This window comes from Apteryx rowi, unplaced genomic scaffold (genome assembly GCF_003343035.1).
Source record: "Apteryx rowi isolate R43461 unplaced genomic scaffold, aptRow1 scaffold_183, whole genome shotgun sequence".
Lineage (NCBI taxonomy): Eukaryota > Metazoa > Chordata > Aves > Apterygiformes > Apterygidae > Apteryx > Apteryx rowi.
This window is the reverse complement of record NW_020448119.1, coordinates 617,258-637,845: the sequence shown is the minus strand read 5'-3', so window position 1 is coordinate 637,845 and position 20,588 is coordinate 617,258. Positions and strand designations below refer to the sequence as shown.

Below are 20,588 nucleotides of genomic sequence, written 5' to 3'. Positions count from 1 at the left end.
TTGTTCTGAATTTTACATTTTGCTTTGCGTTCTCTATGTCATTTCAAGATTTGCATTTAATTTTAGCACAGTATACATTATTCTCTGTGTTCTTTGACTGGATGAAGACACATTGTTTCAGGAAGTACTCTGAAAAAAAAATAAAAGCTTTTGACATTTTTCATAGAAACTGTCCTGCAAAGATGTTTTCCTATGAAGCATTACAAATAGGAGCATCCTACATTTTGAAAATACTTTTGAACTTCTGTTTCCTGAAATGTTAGATTTAAATTTTTGCAATTACAACGTTTTGTGAATCAGAGATCCATTTTTTTTTTTAATCTAGATTTAATTACTCCTGAGAGAGGGAGCAGGTAGACAAAAGATCACGTTTAAAGCAGAGAGCAAACCTTTATTCACGGAATAAATATAAAGGCACTTGGGTTTTTTTAGTGCCTCACAACTAAAATGGTTCTCCCTTCATTGCTTTGTTGACATGGTACCACTTGTATGGATTTTGTACCACGATACCCAGTAATATCAGTGTGTGCAGAACCACCGTGTGGTTTGTTCATTGTTATGAGAACAGCAACACAATGGGGTATAACCATCAGCCATTCTTTTGGGAGTTTCAGCATGAGTTACTATAAGTAGGAATTAATAATCTACCCTAGAAAAACTGTTGTGGTTTGAATGTTATCATTTATCATTCCTTTCTGTCATCAGAACCAAAACTTTGAAACCTATCCTCTGGGATATGCTGCACCAGAAAAAGGAAATGAAGAAAGTACTGAGCCAGACAATGGTGATTTCAAGGTATTATGATAAGAGAATTCTGAACCGAAAAGGGCTAAGGGTTTTTGTTGCTGAAAGGGAAGAAGCCTCAGATAGACTGGCTGCTAACCAGTGGTTTGAATAAATAAATAATCATGGCAGCAGTTCAAGTGTTACAAGGGAAACACCCTTAAGTTTATTGTTTGGATAATTTTATTCTGTTCACGTTTGTGATTTTCAGAATTGCTTGCTGTATTTTTCTTCTGTGTTTTATTGGAAGTGTACAGAATATCTACTGTTTTAATCGCTCCCTTTTTTGTAAAGAAAAACCATCAATGGGCTTTCCGTTCCACAGTGCTTTTTGCAACTGAATTGACTGGAAGTAACAGTGATGTATACAGCTTCCACAAACATAATCTCTAGCCTAGCAGTTTGTATAAGGCTGTTAAAGATCCTGGGTTACTGATCCCTGATTTCCATCACTTCTGTACTCCTTTGGAAGAAAACTGTAACAGGGGGATTCAGTGAAATGAGTGAAGTTTGTATGCAAGCGTTATTTCTTGTGTTTGAAGAAGATCAGTCATAAGTTTATTTTTGTTAGAAATTACTGATTTAGAGGGTTCTCATTCAGCTAGATTCTTTGCTATCTGTGCAATAAATACAGGCATTGTTTTGTATCAGAATTAGAGAAATTTAAATGAAGATATAACTCATACTTAACAATGTTGTCCCAAGAAGTGTCTGATTCTGAGCCCGACAATTCTGTGAAGATTTGGYTGATAATCCATGCAGATGAGTTATACTGAGCAAAATGAAGCTGAAGTAGGAGTTTTTTCTGGAACTTGAAATGATACTGTAAATTGGCAAGAAGGTGAGCTGGGTATACGTGTAGGTAGTCCTAGTACAATGTAGGCATCAAGAAATTAAATTAAATTCTCATTTTACATTCCCAGTATTTTTACTTTTTCCACATATGCTTTGTGCAGTTTAGCCTTCGTATTTGCCCATTATTAGGATTTATATTTTAAAATAGTCAGTGGCACTAAAAGATTTTGCTGTGTTTCCTCAGGAAATGTTCTGTCAGTTTGTAGTCTTTTTGCCTTGTACATATTTATCTTACAAACTCCAGTATCTCCAGACTGTGGAGATATCGAAGCTTTGGACCATGTATTAGATCAAGGATTTTTCAGATAGTAAAAACAGGCTGAAAAACAATGAATCCATAGGTCATTAGTATAATGCTTCCTGCTTAAAAGCAGTAAGGAACCTAAAATCATGGAGGGAGAAAGCAAAGAGATTTGAACTCCTGTGTTATAATTACCTATGATAATTATACATATGACAGGCAAAGTCTCATCTCCATTTCTTAATCCCACACAGTGATGTGTTTGTTTTTCCATTATCTGCTCTGGGGATGGGCTTAGCTTAAAGCCAATTAGGAGTGGTGAAATCTAGAAGAGGTAGATGTGACAGAAGTGGACCAAAAGAGGCGCCTTATGTGCATGGAATCGTGACCTTCTTCTAGATCACTATGTTGCAGCTGTTGCTCACAGAAAGATTATTTTTCACGTTTCAGAATTGCAGAAGTTTCAAAAATTAATGAAAATCCATTGATGAGAGACAGACTTGTTGGTCTTGTATCGGATACATGCAAGTGCCAGTTTTTTCTTCTGTGATCAGAACTCAGCACTATATTCTATGTACATGAATGAACACAACTCAGTTATTGCAGCATATCGTGTTTTGTGTGAAGGACACGTGCATGTTCTTATCTCTTGCTCAGTCTTTCTTTCTGAAATGTAAATGTTTCATCACTGAAACATATGAAGACTTAAATATGAGAGTCTCTGCCTGCTAAGGTGAATAAGCTGTTAGAAACATATCATAGCATGTTGTAGCAACTGAGCATGCTTTATGCTGATTTTTATCTGCATGAAAAAATCTATGTTATTCAGGTCTTGACTGTTACTTTGTCCTGTGCTACAGTAGCAGGTCGAGCCAGCTCTGGCATTCCAGGCATCACTGCATATATTAAAACATTTGAGGACTGCAGCTGCTCTCATACAACAATTAATGTGGGGAAAGGGAGGGGGAAGATTTGGATGTACAGTTCTGAACTTGGCATAAGCCATGTCTTAAAGAGGGGAMGATACCTCATACCTCAGGTCAGTGGTATTTCTTCCCTGCCAGGCAAGGGCTCCTGGTTTTTGCAGAGTTTATGCAGCTGTGAGAACAGTTTAGYAGGAGAGGAGCAGGTTAAACTCTCACCCCTGTGCAAAACAGGAGCTCCAGATTCTGCTCAGTTTTGAAAGCTGGAAGCAGATCCTAAGATCACGGGAACAGTGGGGAGCTGCTACCCTGTGTGGAGAAAAGACCATCTGGTAGGAGCTAATGACTAGTTCATAACCCAGGGAAGGCTGGAGCCATTACCTCTGACACAGGCCAGGCTTTGTCATAAGAAGCAGCAGCACCTGCTGCTGCTGAGTATGGATGCGAGGAGTGTGGGGAGTCAGGAGCCAGACCCGAGGCCAGTGCAGGAACTGGAGTACTAAGCTGCTGCCTCTCTAGGGGCAAGGGCCTGATGTCCAGGGGCCGCACCTCCAGCAACACCAGCTCCAGGCTCAGCAGCAGGCATTTCTGTTTGTTCAGGAGGCAACAACATCTCCTGAGCCACCCTGAGTTCCACAGTGCTTGCAAGAATGCAGCAGCGGCAGTAGTTCTGCTCGGCTGCAGAAGTGATTCTGAGCCTCCCTCAAAACGGTGGTATGAGGATACCTAAAATGCAGACTGCCCAAATGATGCACTATCTAGTGCCTCCCACTTCAAACAAGGAACCTCTCAAAGTCAAAGGAGGTCACTTCCTAACTTTGAAAAACGGTTTGTCTGACCTACCTTTGACATCAAAAATGTAAAACATCTACATTGGGATAGACCCCAAGATTTCCCTGAGAATCTGTAGTGATGCATAAAGATTTTTGGAATGTGAAGCATTTGTTCTGGGTTAGTGTCTGACTTAGGATGAGACTCCAGAAATGCCTGACAGCTGTCAGATGTAAACATCTGTTCTACAGTTACCTAGAAATAGGCAAGGTGAGTCCCAGCCCTCAGCCAGTTAACCCTCAGTCTAATTTCTTTCTCTCATATTTGTTCTGCTTGGGAAGGGCAAAACAGGATAAGAGGCCTGGACCATCTGTCATATGAGGAAAGGCTGAGAGAGCTGGGACTGTTCTGCCTCGAGAAGAGAAGACTTAGGAGGGAATCTTATCAACGCATATAAGTATCTGAAGGGAGGATGTAAAGAGGATGGTGCCAGACTCTTCTCAGTGGTGCCCAGAGATAGGACGAGAGGCAACGGGCACAAACTGAAACACAGGAAGTTCCACCTGAACATGAGGAAAACCTTCTTTACTGTGAGGGTGACTGAGCACTGGAACAGGTTGCCCAGAGAGGCTGTGGAGTCTCCATCTTTGGAGATATTCAAAAGCTGTCTGGACAGGGTCCTGGGCAACCTGCTGTAGGTGACCCTGCTTGAGCAGGGAGGTTGGACTAGATGATCTCCAGAGGTCCCTTCCAACCTCAACCATTCTGTGAGTCTGTGACTGTGCCTTTCACTGATAGACTATCCTATTCCCTTGGGTAAAATTCTGTGTATAGAAATAATTTTGCATGCACAATTTAATTCTCTATGTTTTCAAATGGACCTATTTTTTCAAATCAGAAAAAATCCTGTTGTTAAACATCTGGAGACACAAAGAAACGAAAAAGCACAATATTAATCAGTACTGAAAGTGAAATGCAAGAAGCCTGGGTTATCTGTCAAATAATAAATCTCTGCTGAAGTTCCAATCACTGTGCACTAAGAGTATCCATGTCGTGTTAATCAATATTTGAAATTCTGTTTTTTGGAAATATGCTTCAAGTAGGGAATTGGAAATCCTGTGCACAATCTTATTCCTGGAAAGTATTCAGAGTCCCCTGATGGATATATGTATGAGGAAGAAATGTATGAAGGAGAAATGATCTGAAAGACACTGTTCTTGGGGCCCTACATATACATCTGTCATGCTCTTGTGGGCACAGATAAATTTTCCCTGCTGAAACCAGGGTTATCATGGCTATATACATAAAAGGAATGTTTCTACTCAAGTGTGGAAATGTTTGAATCCACAAATACCCAACCAAGATTCTGCTAACTCTGGTGAAAAGCAGGTCTGATTAAAAGGAACTGCTGTTACTACAGCGGGAGGTACAGCTTGTGAAAATCAGACTGGCAACAGTCATCAATGCAGCTGGCATCTCTGAGCTTCTCAGGGGCCAGGACAGCCCAGTCCGCAAGCAGAAGAGGTGCTGCAACCCGAGTGTCTGTAGGAGGCAAAGGAAGGAAGCAATTAGAGCAGCTGTTTTTCCGGTGTGGAGGCTGGGTTTGTCGGGAATGAGGAAGATCCACAGAGACATGACCAAACACAGCAATCAGTTGTGCTTAACCCGCACAATGTGCCACAGTGGGTTCTCCTGTGGTGGGAGATAAACTCAATCACTTGCTGGGGCATGGCTTGACCGAGTGATTTTCAGTGCCTGAAGCATCCCAATTACAACTGCAAAGAGACCTGGTGGAAACTTGAGGATGCACATTCATTAAGAAAGCCTAATTCACAGGTAGCTCAAGATAGGTACTCCTCCACACACCACCAACTCTAGATACTCTGTCAGCAGCAAAGTATTTTGACTCTTTTGGTGTCTGGCTACCATCTAGTTAAATTAACACCTGGAGATGTAGACAGGAGTGCCTCTGCAACATCCTGTGAGTGACTGCGTCACAACAGAATGCTTTTCAGGGTCAGGAATGCAGGGGGACATCAGTAAAGGTACAAAAATCATCTTTGGATGGCTTTTGTGTCAGAAGACACAGAAATGGATATAAGTAGTATTATTAAGTGACTGCAGGAAAGGTGGAGAGGAAGCTCTTTTCATGGTTTTTATAGACAACACAAAATGTTTCAGTTTGATCAGTAGAAATGGTCTTTTTCAACTATTGAAAAGGTAATTTGATTGTCCTCATGGTTTTTTAATTTCATCTGATCTTTTCAGGATAGCCAGTGGAATAGGATGCAGTGTAGCACTGAAATAGGTAAAGGTACCAGCACACTTTGGCACATAATTTTCTGTGCTTCTTCATCACACTTTTTCATCTAGCGCTGAAAGAGGCCACCTCCACACAAAACCCGACAGAATGCATTCCATATTTCATGTAGAAAAGCAATAATTTAACACTTGCCTGGAAGAGAGCTGCTTTATGATGGTGATATAGTTTTCATCACACCCATTGAAGATGAATTTCAGGATCTCTGCACTATGTTTCTCTTAGCTTATAAGGACTCTGGAATAAATATCAGTCTAAAAAGGGCAATAATCAAGACTCAGGATGTGTAGGCTGTCCCAGGAGGTTCAAGTGCAAATTTTCCCTTCTGGAATCAGCTACACTGGATGACTGTTCTCTGTCTTGGGAAAGCAGTTACCACAGTCTGCTAACCGACTGAACATCTATGGCAAAACAGGGGACTAAAACTCAAAAGCAAAATATGCATCGATATTGGCATATATTTGACCACACTGTCATAAAACTGTGAAACTGGGGCAAACTACAGTATACATGGTGAGTGTCTGTAACATTGACATCGCAAACTGGGAAGATACCGCTAGCAATAGCCTATGCTGGAAAAGTCTGATAGAGGAAGAAGCCCAGAAGCTGAAAAAGGCACTGAAAGAACAAGTGAAAAATGTAAAGAAGACAGATGATCCTTTTGCCTCATGGGCTCTCCTCTCATTAGGGAAGATTGTCATTTGGGAGCTCCACAGCCCCTTGTGATATGACAGGATGTATTATAGCTAAACTACTCTAGTATTTACACCATTGCTTCTCAAGATAGATGCATGCCACACATACCTACATCTGAATATGAGCATGACTTTATAGAGGGCTGGAATAGACAGACCAACAGACAAATCCGCATGGAATGCAGACTACCGGGAATCCTCAGAGTGCTCACTATGGTGAAATTTCTGTTTGAACTTCTTACTAACCTAGTGGGAGAAAGTTGGAATCATCGGTACCAATGGAGATATAATTTACTTCCACCAATATAGTAGCTTGGGGTCCAGTTTCATACCACGCTATTCTTTATAATAGGAAGTGATGGAAAAGTGGAAGAAGAGAATAGGAACTCTGGCCTATGCGTGATGGAGGTGTCATTTGGAAAATCCCAGTAAATCATTTGATTTCTCTGGAAGTACAGAGAAAATAGCAGTATACACCGTGCTAGTACACTGGCAAAGGAGCATGCTGTTATGTTCTTATATGCATGTGTACATATAGCACACATGCAAACAATTTTGGAAGCACTGAAATGAAGACAGGTTGACAGATGGAAAATCAGTAAATCAGTCACAGAGTGAATATATCAGTATTGAATTTATCAAAAGGAAAACCACAATTTGACAGAGCTAAATGAGTGTTGTACTAAATCCTTGTTTTGCCCAGGGCAGAAATCTGACTGGAGCCTGTTATTCAAGCTGTATTAAAAACCCCTACCATGTGGTACATGCTGACATAGCAGTACCCTTCTTTGTAAATGAGATTATAATAGGTTTTAAGTGAACAGAATAACAGAACTTATATCCTTTGTTTTGCATATGCATAGCTTGTATTTTCTTTGTTTGTATAACTAGATCCTAATATAGCATTGTTACAATTGTCACAGCTGCTATTTAAATACATTTCCTTTTTTGAAGAAGTTAGTTACTGGAATTAATTAAAATAGCAAATCATCCTGGGAGCAATAGAACTAGTGAGGCCCGACTACCTGATGATTTCTGTTCTGCTTGCAGTTTTCTATGTCCTCCGCCAACAGGGCTGACCTGTGCTGTGTGTTGACTGGCCACTGGGTGCAGGATGGCTGATAGCTGGCTGCTTCCTTTCCTTGGGTAAATGGCTAGTTGTATGTTTCTCTCCCCAGTGGAAGCACAGCTCTAGATTTCCATAGTTTCTGTGAAGCTACTGGTTTTTTGGTGAAACTTCAGGAAGCTTTCTGTGAAACCCACATCTCTGAGTTGACTTCCCCACATCAGATTTCTTTGAGTATGGCCAACACATTAGGAAGACATTACATGGGAAAGAAGGGACAGGTGATCAGATGGCAGCAACTGTGTAATAATGATTAAAAAAGAAACAAGCTGCGCTTTCGTAATGTCTCTTATCTAAGAATCTCAAACTGCTTGGCAAATATTGAATCCATCAGTTCTTACTCAAGCAAGAGTGCCATTTGCTTGAGGAAACATACCTGGAACCGATCCATGAGCTGGTAGCACCTTGCACAATCTCAGGGTTCTCTTGAGATAAACAGTTGCATTAATTGCCATGTTGCTTATGCAGATCTTACTGAACTATGAGTTTCTGCCTTCTAGGGTAGATGCTGTGCTCTAAGGTGCCCAAGCTCATTCCAAACATGTGAGTGCGGTGATCCACCTTTGCTAATTATCCAGCTGAGAGGATGGGTTAATTAACTGGGTGGAGAACTGCATTAATATCATTATACTGTTTCTGAAATGTGAACTAGTGTCTTTGCATGGGGTAGCACTGAAGATATACTACTCCACTAACTGCTGTTTGCAAATTTTGCAGCTTCTCTTGCACTTTTTCTCCTTCCAGAACACATGAAATAGAAGGCAGATGGATTGCTGAGGGTGAATACCATGCAGAAGTACTAAAAGGAGGCAAACAAAGCATTTTTGAGGCTCACGGAGGAGGCAGCAGGAACTCTTAAGATCTCAGCACAACATTATTTTAACATAAAATGTTTTAGGGGAGAGAGGAGAGGATTTTAAACACACACAGAAAAAGTAATTTCTTGTAACAAAAGAGGCCTAACTGTCTTCACAGCTGAAAATAAAGCCCTTTTTGTTCTGTTCTCTTACCAAAAAAAAAAAAAAAAAGGAAAAAAAAAGGAATTTTGGCAACAATACACATATTGTTTTAAGTGAGGTTCTTCCAGCCATTCTTTATCTGCCTTGACATCTGCTTTGTCTGCTTGCTTACAGTCRTTCTAGGAAGTCTCTGAAGTTTTATAGAAATAGAAGGATGCTCCTAAATGAGAGGAAATCAGCTGATAAAAATAGCAGTTGTCAAAAAGAATGATTTGGAGGGCTCTGCTGTAACCATTTATGCAGGTGGAAATGTTTCTAGGAGTGTGAGGAAATGGCCATGTGTCACAGTCACTGGAAATGCTGATTTATTTATGGACTTTGTTAGAGTAGCCTTTTGCAGATACAACTGAGCTACAGACAGCTTTTTGGAATGAGCCAGCAGGAAATCACCTTCCTTAGAAAAAGGAAATCACATTATCCTCTATTAATAAATAGGAAGAGGTTCCCACAGTCACAAAATCTGGAGGGACTTGTTTTATGGAAGGTTATGGCTGAGATATTCAGAGGGGCCAAAAGAAATTAGACACTTTCATTTTATAGGGTTTTGTTGTTGTTTTTCTTTTTTTTTTCTCCAAAGGCATCCCATATCTAATTCCTTAGTCTCTAAATTATCTGTAGATAATTCTCAGTTGTTAGGTTACCACATGGTCGTGATTAACTAAAGTTCCATTCAGATTACTGTTCTTGTTTTCCCCATATAGTTGTAAAAGAAAAAAAGGAAAAATTGCAAGAGGCCTTTTCTGTGTTTTTGAAGCATATGATAAAAATGCTTCTCTAGGTACAGTACTGAGGGTTTGCCCTGTGAGAGTCAGCAACAACAGATGTTCTCAGCAGAGTTCTTTTTAGTGTGATGGGACCTAACAGATGCTTATTAAGGTGATCTTAGCTTTGAGTAAGATTATACCAGTATTTTGACAGCTCCATCACAGTGGTCATCAGTGCATTTACTCTGTTCAAGAGACTTCCTGTAACTATGTTCTGGAGGTAATCTCAGCAATTTCAGAGTGCAGGAGTTTGCAAGCATCTAGCATTCAGTATCAGTTGACATGGATTTATCCCTTTCTTTTCTGCTATAATGATCAATCCAGACTCTCAGAGCAAAACACACTAAAATGTTAAAAACAAAACAAGGCTTCTTAAATAGAAGTTTATGTCAAATACAATGAAACCACATCTGGCTTAGAAAGTCCTTAAGCTGCAAATTGTTGGAGGCTTGGAGAATGTTCATGGGAAATATCACTCTATATTTCTCTGTCCCTTTCAAATCCTCTTGTTCTGTGGTCAGATGACACAGGCTACTGAGCTCTCTTCTCTGACCCAGTACAGCCACTCCTCCACTGTGTTTTTAGGTTGCCTTGTTGCAGATTTTCATCTGCAAAACAATGAGATGGCTGACACAATTTTACTGACTGTATTGTTGTTTTATAACATTTGATTAGGTTGCTCATTTGATATTTTTTCCGTTGAAGGTTAATTCATAGTCCATATCATTCTTCTCCAGATAGAATCATCTCCCTGCTGCTTGCTCACTGTAAGAATCATACGAATGAGAAATGTCCAACGAGGGGATGCTTGTAAGTAAATCTACGGTTCCAACAGATGTTTCATTTTCCTGAAAGTAATTAGGGGATAACTGAATATTGTAAACACCCTGCATTGAGAAAGTAAAAAGTTGATGGTTTCATTAGGATATATCCAAATAACTATTATTATATTATTATTTTTCAAATAACTAATTATTTGAGAGTTGGGGTCTACTTAATTCTGCAAGGATAAATAGTTAAATGAGAATATGTGTATAGCAAGGAGACAGCATATTGTTCAAAAGAAGTTAAGTGGTGTCTCAGGGTACTGGCAACATGTTTTCTTTTATAATTGTATAGCAACCTCTTGCAAGTATTTCTTAAATAATCCATGACTTATGTAAATAAATTGTTATAAACCAGGTTAGTCCTTGCTGCTGTTAAATTGAATGTTATTCCAGTGCTTGCTTTGTCCTGGGTGGTTTTAAGAGTGAATATTATTTGAGGGTAAATACTTACAGAGGAAGGAAAATCTCTGGACTGTATAGATGAAAAAAGACTGTATCCCTGCGCCCACCAGTCAATTTATGCTTTTTTCTAAAATACCTATAAAAGATGTGATTCATGAATTTAGCTGTACTTTCAAAATTATCTAGGAAGTTTAGTTTCTTAGGAGCAGAAATGAACCTGAGGGATTCCTACGAAAATACTGCTCAGTGTTGCTAGTGCTTGTAGCTGTGCACATTTGAGCAGCATGGGCTCCCACAGACTTTATATTTCACCCTGAGTCATGACCATTTACCCATAAATAAATTGCATTCTTGCCCTGGCCCTTTCCTTTTGAGTTTCCTCTGGCCCAAGGGATACAGTGGTGTGACTGGTGCATATAAAAGCCTGGAGGAGTGGAACAGAGCAAACTCCACCAGCAAACAAGATAATGGGACCAAGAAACCCATTCCAGTTCAATAGACCTGTTTGCACCTTGCCAGCCCCTTGACATTTCAATCATTTAAATGCTGTTATGACAATGTATTGGAAACGAACAAGAAAGAACTTTCTAAAATCATTACCATCAGGCTAATGTTGTTAATTACCCTGGAATGACTGTCAAAAAGGATGCTGATGGAGGTCTGAAATTCTTGTCTCTTTTAATGCTTGTATAGCATTCTTGTAATTGTGCAGGTGTGTGAGTCATATTGCAAGAAAGTGATATGAGCAGGAAAGGAAAATGCCCCTGTTTCATTAAAATAAAGAACATGGATTATCCCTATGCGCTGTGATGCATTTGAAACAAAATATACCTGTTAACAGCTGATTTTTTTTGACTCAGTACAGCTATGTGACCACCTGTAAAAGGATCCAGAAACTAGCTCTAGGGTGAGTGTGGAAGGGAAAGGGTGTAACCCTGCAGTCTCTCTCGATTTTCCTTTTTCATTTTGAACTGTAGCAATCTACACCATAGTCTCTTGCCCTGGAAGAGCCAGGGAACACATTGGTGCAAGAGGGTAGTGTAGAGCAGTATTACAACCATGTGATACCTGCAACTTAAAGGCGGGTCAGTTTGCTAGAGGGCCAGCACCTATCAGGGAGACGTGTGTGAGCCTTGGTGCAAAGATACTGCAGTGAGTTATTGTATACTTCAAAGAACCTTTTAGGACATAAGCCATGCTTCTAATGACTAGGACTAAGCTCTCCAAAGAGGAGCAAAATGTAATATGATGTTACCATTGCCAAAGCCAATACTGTGCAGTGTCCTTCACATGTGAACAAAGAGTTTTACTCACTCTGGTAACCAAGAAATCAATTAAAGTCAGCATTAAAAGAGAATGTTCTGCATAGACAGCAACACTAGGTGTGGAAGCAGCATAGCGTCACCTGAAAGACCAGAGTCTAGGTTTACCATGCAGCACTGTTTTCCATCTTACCCCATGGCTGTCACATGTTTCTATGGGGGATGTATCAGTGGACTTCCCTATGTCACACCTCTGAGTGAGAGATATACTAGCTATATCCCAGGTCATAACATAGGGTCACTCTCTCTGTACCTGCACCTCCCTCCCATTCCATGGTTGTGGCACATGTGTAATGATGCAATAAACCAGAAAAATTTCATCAAGGACTCTTTTAAGCTCGTCTGCTTGTCGAATGGTAAGACAAAATCACAAATAACTAGGTTGTAGAAAGAGCTTGTGCAAACAGAACTGAAGCAATACTTTGAGTTAAATACACAGCTGACTAGTTTACCTACATCTACTCATATAATTAAGGATTGTTTGATACACTTTGTATCTCAACGTACATTTGATACACAAGAATGACAAATCACATCAGTAGAATAGAGTACTTTGTCAGTGAAGTAGTCACTGATCTCTAAGTGATAAACCTAGGGTCATATAGTAGTCATACAGAATTACATTAAAATACTTTTAAATCATTATCATTATTTCTGGGATCTCCAAACATTTCTGAATACTTATTTTTGCAAATTTTGCAAAATTTTTCAGAGCATTACTATCTGCATTGAATTTCCTCCCCCTTAAAAAAAAAAAAAGATTAAAATAAAAAACACAAGCAGACACACAGAATCAAACCAATGCAGTTCACTGCCAGGGATGTATTCACTAGGCTCACTACAAAAGCTTCTGATACTTCAGGTAATGAAGTAACAAGAAAAGTTATAGAAAGGAATAATGATTATCACAGATATGAAACAGCTCATATATCCTGAGAGATAAAACAAGCTACAGGTTTTAAATGTGAAAGAGAAATGACTATGAAGGATATGGAAGCTATCTATACAAAAATAAATAGGAGGGAGAAGGTGAATAAGGCGTGATTTTTCACTGTTTTACACAATGTAAGGGCAAAGGAGCACTCAATGAAATTATCAAGCAGGAAATTTAAAACAAATGAGAGGAATATTTAAGTTAGCTGTGGAACTCATTGCCACAGGGATGTATGGGCGTTAAAATATATCGGGAAGAAATTATTCATGGAGGATAAGTCTAGCAAGGGCTTTTAAAAATGATATTCCAGATGCAACTGGTTTTGGGAGATCCCAAACATAGGAATGCCAGATTGAGATAGTGTATCAGGTGAAGTATTGCTCTACACTTACCTTGTTTCTCCTGCTCTGAAGCAAGATGCAGAAGGGCTAGAACCTGACAGTGAAGTGACTAAGAATTTATTTTTTAACGTGATGAATAAAATCTAATGTTTTTTTACTCTGCCTTGTTTTGGGAAAGCGATAAACTCTTTCAGTTGAATCTTTCCCAAAATATCCAGCACAAGACTGACATGCCTCCTGGAAGCTTTCAGACTGAATGCTAGAATTTGACAAGTTGTAGGTAATTAAATGTGATGTCTTAGGACAGAAGGAGGGCAGCCTTAAATCTAGGTCCTAAGTCAACTCTGTCTATAAGTGGAATAAAGACATTCAGTTCCTTAGGAAGGAGAGGGCACAGATGGCACACTTTGTTTCTCTTTTAGGGAAAACCTATGTGTACAAACAAGGCAAAATGTATAAGGTAGCCAGACTAGCCAGAATGACTAGACCTACGCTTACTGGGGAGACATTTAGGATGAGCAGCCAATGTTTTGGATTTTAGCAGTCAGCAGCTTCAAGTTGCTTCAAGCAACCTCCTAGCACCTTGCTGCAATATGTATCATCTGTGTACTGCAGTGTCTGCATCGTCTGCTAATAAGCAGGCTCTTGTTGCTGTTGGTTGTTCATCTCTGCCCACTGGAATGCTAAATACCCTGGCTATGTCTCCAAGAGGTTAATGCTAAATGGGCATGGCTGTAAGAAGGGAGCAGGATGCAAAGGGTATGCAAACAAAATGTCTGAAGTGACAGACGTGTCCTTGGGAATCACAGTTCCAACAATCACCAGTTTGTGAGAAGCCTGTCTTGCCATCTGCCTGCATCCAGCTTCCTCCACATCATAGAACAGTACCCCTCTCCCTGCTCTCAGTCTGAGTGTGGCACAATTGCAGTGTAGGGGAAACAAATGCCATTGGTGTAATATCTAATGTTTTGACCTGTGGGTTTGAATACAGAGCAGGAAGGGAGCCTGTAGTAGTCTTTTTCCTTCCCTGTAGGATTTTTGTTCTTCAAGGAAAGAAAAGGATCAACTCTGAATGCTGAAAGTGAGATTTCCTCTTAACTAACTCAGTCAGGAAGAAAGTATGGGGAAGAAAACTAAGACAAAAGAGTGGTGGGAAAGTAGGAGAAGTGTCATGTAGCACTAGTTACTTTGCCACATTAACAATTGTTCTGTCTCTCTTCCTATTCAGTAAGCCAGGCTGATTGCTATGTGACATTGTGGTTGCCTACTGCTACATGTGAAAAGTCCCGCACCAAAACTATAAGAAACTCCAACAACCCAGTTTGGAACGAAACTTTCTACTACAGAATCCAGAGTCAGGTCAAGGTAAAGAGCCAAAGTTATATGTTTTAGCTGCCTGAAGATTTTCAGTCACACACATATTTTTCTATCTTTTAATTTTAAATTCAAATAATTCAAATACATCACCCCCCCCCCCATTTTTATGTCACTTTCTGTTAGAAGGCTGCCTACTTGGCTCCTGGGGCCACACTAATGTTATTAAATCAAGTTAAACTAACCACACTTTAGCACTGAGGCCAGCTGAAGTGGAAAAAGCCACATCCAGACTACCAGGCTCTCTTGCCTTCCTAAACAGTTTCTGCATGCATCCTGCCTATTGGGAACAGTGCATGGTTGGTCCTATCTGTCTCCTGAACTGTGCCCAGAAATTGCTTAAGAGATAGCACATGATAAGGTACTGTGCAAACAGTTTAACAGAAGAGATGATTGAGTTCCCATGCTTGGAAATGTTCACTGGTGCTGTTTAAATTGCTCGTAGAGGTATAGCCACAGGGTCCAGACTTGAATTAGGACGGCAAACCTTAGATCTTAAATAAGCAATAGTGATTCTTCAGCGTTTGTTGGAAACTATGAGAAAGAGCAGAAAGCTTCCCTGGAATTCAGACTTATTTTAGAATTCCACTTTTACATAGCCTTCCCTGCAGGATCTCAGCTGGTATAATGTCGAGGGAAACTTTATATCATGTGAAAGTTCTGTGGAACTCATTTTTGCACTGGCTTCTACTTAGGAACATGTAAAAAAAGTTTGGTGTGTAACCAGCAAGTCCAGCATCCTGCAGCTCTGGTACCCTTTAACAGTGGGGGTGTGCAACAGCTGGTAGTACCCACTTCTGATATTTCCCCACTGTACCTCTTCTGCAAAGAAAATGACTAAGCTTTCCATCCATCCTGGAGCACTGAATGACTGCTTGTGGGCAAAAACATTATGCTAATTCGAATAAGAAGTCAAGCTTCTCCTATGTCATGGGAACAAAGTGGCTGTGCCTCATGGACAGGCTGTGCAGCTTTGGAACTTGCCTCCAGTTTTCAAGCACAGTCTACATCATATAGCTATTATGCACTGAGTCCACCCAGGTGGCTTTCCAGTGCTAATAATTTTTACTTGGTTAACGTGTGCAGGTCTCAGCTGGCCAGTGCTTTATCTATGACAAGCAAGAGCAGGACTCCATAGGTATTGTACACTGTCAGTTTGCCACTTTGATCAAGTAATTGAGAGCCTTTTTGACTATATCTATACAGTTCTGGTTCTGCTATTCTTTCTGTGGATTTCAGATTGTTTTCGATAGTGCAGTCTGTAAGAACTCGGGCTGTGTGCAACTTTGTGCCTGCACACAGTGTCTCCAGCATGTATCCTGGGAAGTGTGAGAGAAGCACGATACTGGTGTCTCTGGGCTTCCTGGGCAGCTTTATGAGCCAGAATGAATGAAAAGCTGCTCTTTGCTGTTACGTATCTTATTGGTCTATCCCTCATGAGATGGTTTAGGAAGCAGATAATTTTTGTATTTTCAGGTGCCCCCCCATATAAACAGGTTTTCACAGGACAATGAGATGAGGAAATGATTTTATTGAAGATGGTTTCAGTCTGCGTAGCCTGGTATGGTGTGTCAGGGCTCTGGTCGTGGATGCTGGCCCGGTGTTACTGGTGGGCCAGAGACTGAGCTCTGTACTGAAACTTTAAGGAAACGAGGCTTTTATGAGTCAGTGCAAGGCTGATGCAGATTTGGGGAGCTGACTAAGCTGTCATGTAGATACAGCCAATGTATCACTCATGTTACAGTAATTAAGCTGAACTGAGGAAGAATCTATGTTTGATTACAATACACTTCTCCAAAGTGGGATGATACTTAATTCCTCCACTTCTCTTCTCATGCACATCCCCCAGACTCCTTCTTCGCTAGACCCAGTAATGTCCAGACTGCCGAAACTCTAAAAACCTTCTCCTTCTCTTCCCAGAACGTGCTGGAGCTAACAGTGTATGATGAAGATTTTGTTACTCAGGATGACCCTCTCTTCTCTGTGCTCTTTGATACTGCTAAACTTCCAATTGAAAGAAAAGTTTTCCTGTATTTTAAGCCTGATCCAAAGGTGAGATTTGTGAGATCAGTGTCTGTGAGATCTCACAGGCAGAGGGCACACTTATCTGAGTTTTCAAGCCTGAACTATAAATTATAATGAACTTCTGTTTCCTGGCCTGTGTATTGCATTGCTCTGCCCTACTTCTGTATCTCTGGCTATGCTTATTGAAGCTCTTCTTTGTGGTATCTTCCATGAAGTAGTCTGTTTTGGCTACAGGTACTTGAAGGCTGGAAGTCAGTATTAGTTAATTCTCTTGGCAAAGTATCCTTGTTTTATTTCCTGGGGCTGAACTCAGATATTGTTGTTCAAGTTTGTCACTGGTCTCGCAGCTATGTGACTTTAACATTTAGATCAGGCAGGGATTTAAAACAAGACAGATAAGAAGCCAGTGAAGTTATACAACGCTTTCAAAATCTTGGGGTGCACTTTCTGAATCTGCCATGGATTATTTATCCCAGTAATGGATGTTTGAATTGCCATTTAAAATATAAACAGAAAAATGTGGCCATCCTAGTCAGGAATCTGTATTTGAAAGCCTGAGGCCCTCACAAAAAAATCTTAAATGATTAAATAGAACATATGGCTGAAATGGTGTGGTGCAGAGGGGAGGCATCTCTCAGCATCACCGAGGCTGCTGCACAGTTGTTGCAGCTGGAAGATAAGGAAAGATTTTTTCCGTGTAATTCATACACACTGCCCTCTGCCCCTTTGATTGTACCTGCATTCACACCAAAGGAGTGCTGGGCAGGAAAGCTGAAGTTGTCCCTGTGTGTATCCCTGAACTGTCCTTTGCAGTGCACTGTAATGATATCTCAGCTAGCGCTAAAACTAGCTGATTCACATATCAGTTAGTGCTGTTTTGAAGGTCTGAATGACTAATTTACTCTGGTTCCCAGTTTTCCATCTATAAAATGGGAATAAAAGCCTTCACAGTCTGTGGGGGAACCTTTGAGCTCTGTGGATGTGATCCATCAAATGTCTTGCACAGAGTTTCTTGCTACCATAGTCAGATCGCTTCTGGTACCCAAACTAGGTCACTTACAACTAGCTCATACGTATCAACACCTCCTTACAGGGTGTTGCATAGCTGTAACTCTAAATCACTCACTAATAGCAGTCTCTGTTTACTATGTTGAAGTGGTGGGTGGAAAGGACATTTAACTTCCAAGCTAATAACAAGGACAGTAACTCATGGGGGAACAATGGCAAGAAAAGGAAGGAGAAAAAAGGTAGAATTCAGAAGATGAAGCAAATTGCAAATTGTCTTTCTGGAGCAACTTCACGCTAAGAGATAAAAGTTCAGATTACTTTGAAGATACATTGTAGAAGGAAGGAGGTAAGGAATCATTAGATTATCTAGTCTGAAATATTGCTTCAGACCACCCAGTCTGGAAGTTTGTCACAGGCTGTTAATATTGCATACCCAGTTTAAACAAGGTAGAAGGCATTACATAGTGACTTTGTTTAATTTCTTGTTCTCATTCTCAGGCCACGGAAGAGCTAGAGGTTGAATTCAAATTGGAGAGCATGTAAGTGATGTACATGTTCATTAAAAATATAAAAATCATTAAATGCTAAAACACAAAAACAGCATTAGAAGCCATGCTCCATGTGATTTCTGTAAAAAGCATGCCAGACTTCTCATACAGCATTACTATATTTTCTGCTGGAGTGAGATACAACAGCTGATTCCTTCCACCAGTTGGTTCAGTTGTTTAGTTGCTTTTAAAGAAGCATCTCCCAGCATCATTTCATCTTTCTGCAACATCAGACTATGCCTACTCAGGGGCATGTCAGAAGACTTTCTGAGTGTGTATGTGTCTGTGTACATGTTCATGTGTGTGTCTGTGTATGTGTGTTAGTCTTTTCATGTATGTTCCAGTTTATGAACCGAAAAGACTCCTGATGCTGGATGGGCTGGTTAGTTTTCAGTGTAGCTCTGTCTCCTCTGATTGTCCCTTGCAGCACTGTTTTGGTCCTAGAAATTCTGTTTTCTTCATGCCCAACGTAATGACAATGTGTTTAAAGCTCTAGTACAGAGATTTTTCTTCAGCATGGTCAGCCTGCTGTCCATATGAGTTACCTTTTTTGTCCCTATGTTGCCATGAGGTAACTAAGGAACAGCCAAAATAAAATGACTGACCTAAGGTCAGCAAGCAAGCCAGTGGGGAGCCAAGAACAGAATTCAAATCTCTTGAGTCCCAGCCCGGCATGGCTCCACATCATCTCCTGACTTCACCTGAATGATCTGGAAAGCTTTTTTTTCATGTAATTTATACCCCCTACCCTCTGCCCCTTTGCTTGTATCTACATACCAGCATATACATAAAGCTGAACTTCCCAGCAGGGGTGTGCTGATATATTAGCATGTTGTTGATATGTATTTTCTGTGTTATACTGAGGGAAAAAATTTGACTGCCTAAATGAAGGTTCCATTATAGACAGTCATGGGATTGCACTGCAAAAAACTAGCCATGATAAACATCACTTGGCTTTGGTATAGGAGTAAGTCCCTTTAGAGCATTCCTTAGTCCAAGCAAGTGCGAGAAGGAGCTTGTTGCTGAAGTCCCTCAGGCTCTCATTCTTCTAAATGGGGAGAAAGAGAAACACCCAGGAAAAACATGACTGGGCATTTGACTGATCTGAAAATCTGTGTTTTTCATTTTGTTTCTCAGTTCTGGTCCTCATGAAGCCATTGCTACCAATGGAGTCCTAGTGGTAATGTGTCTTTTTCCTAAGAAATTTTCTGTATTTTCTTAAGATAAGACAGGCCACAGAAGCTGTAAGCTATTAGACACCCAATAGGCCAGCTCTGTCTCCTTCTTCCCTCTTCCTGTTGAGATAGTTTGAGAATGAGGTATTTTATTTCTTTGATCATTTGTGGTATTCCTTTATTTCCCATATGTCCTGTATTTCAAATCCCTCCCCCCACCTCTCTCTGGTACCAGTACTCCTTTAAAAATGTGCTCCTATTTATCAAAACACAGTGGTTAGAAAGACTGTGAAACCACTTGCTGATAACATACCCAGCCCTTTCCTCCCCTGGGAGATGAGTCTTGAGTAATGGTAAGCACTGCACTAAATACTGACCTATCACAATTTCATTCTCTGAAAAAGGACTGAGTGCCACAAAAAAAAATTAATAGCAGTGCTTCTTCAGGAAGTGCTTTACACTATTGGCTCTTGGTCTCTCAACAGACATCTTTCATTTATGTTTTTCCTGGTTTAACCCTTTTCATCTGTGCTATTATCCTGAAAATTCCCCTGATTTTTCTTTCATGGTATCCTTCTCATATTGGGAGAATCATGTGTCATTTTCACTGGAGGATGCTCTACAACTCCCTCCAGAGCTTTTCCCTTTCTTTAGTCAGTGGCTACTAGGCAAAAGCCCAGAAATGCCAGGGAATTAGGTACTTCAGGCAACCGGATATGCCCAAAAGCTGAGTGCGCAGGATTCAGAGTGCTCTGTAACCAGGTCAGAGTGTGATGCCCTTTCTCATGCATTCTTATTCTCCATCTGTTACAGTGTCGTGAACTTTGCTGTTTGGAAGTTGAAGTGACTGAGAAGCAGCAGCAAAAATCAAGTAAAATTATTGCTTTGTTAACTACTTACCAATAATCACATGTTCCTTTCATATAATGAATAAGTGAAATAAGTAGTATCTACACTATTCAGTGCACTTAGCACCAGGCTAATGCATTAGGTTTGTTAAAGATTGTAATGACTACATCTGGTACTCCCTTTTGTTATATATCAATAAGGTCTATTAGAACTACATTAAAGTTGAAATCTCAGTTGTACACAATGGCAAGAACAATTTTCTATGAAAATAGTTCCAGTTTTGCTC

The 20,588-nt window shown here is 40.3% G+C and overlaps 1 protein-coding gene across 1 annotated transcript in view; it reads left to right on the top strand.

The window, feature by feature from the left end:
- Positions 1-762: 762 nt before the first annotated feature.
- LOC112964047 (cytosolic phospholipase A2 epsilon-like) overlaps positions 763-20,588 on the top strand; it is a 37,829-nt gene continuing 18,003 nt past the window's right edge. Inside the window, exons 1-7 of the mRNA XM_026061666.1 lie at positions 763-795; positions 10,235-10,307; positions 14,552-14,688; positions 16,618-16,749; positions 18,229-18,269; positions 19,416-19,458; positions 20,267-20,324. Of these exons, the coding sequence (XP_025917451.1) occupies positions 10,280-10,307; positions 14,552-14,688; positions 16,618-16,749; positions 18,229-18,269; positions 19,416-19,458; positions 20,267-20,324 (439 nt within the window). The 5' untranslated portion in view covers positions 763-795; positions 10,235-10,279. The remainder of the gene's footprint in view (positions 796-10,234; positions 10,308-14,551; positions 14,689-16,617; positions 16,750-18,228; positions 18,270-19,415; positions 19,459-20,266; positions 20,325-20,588) is intronic.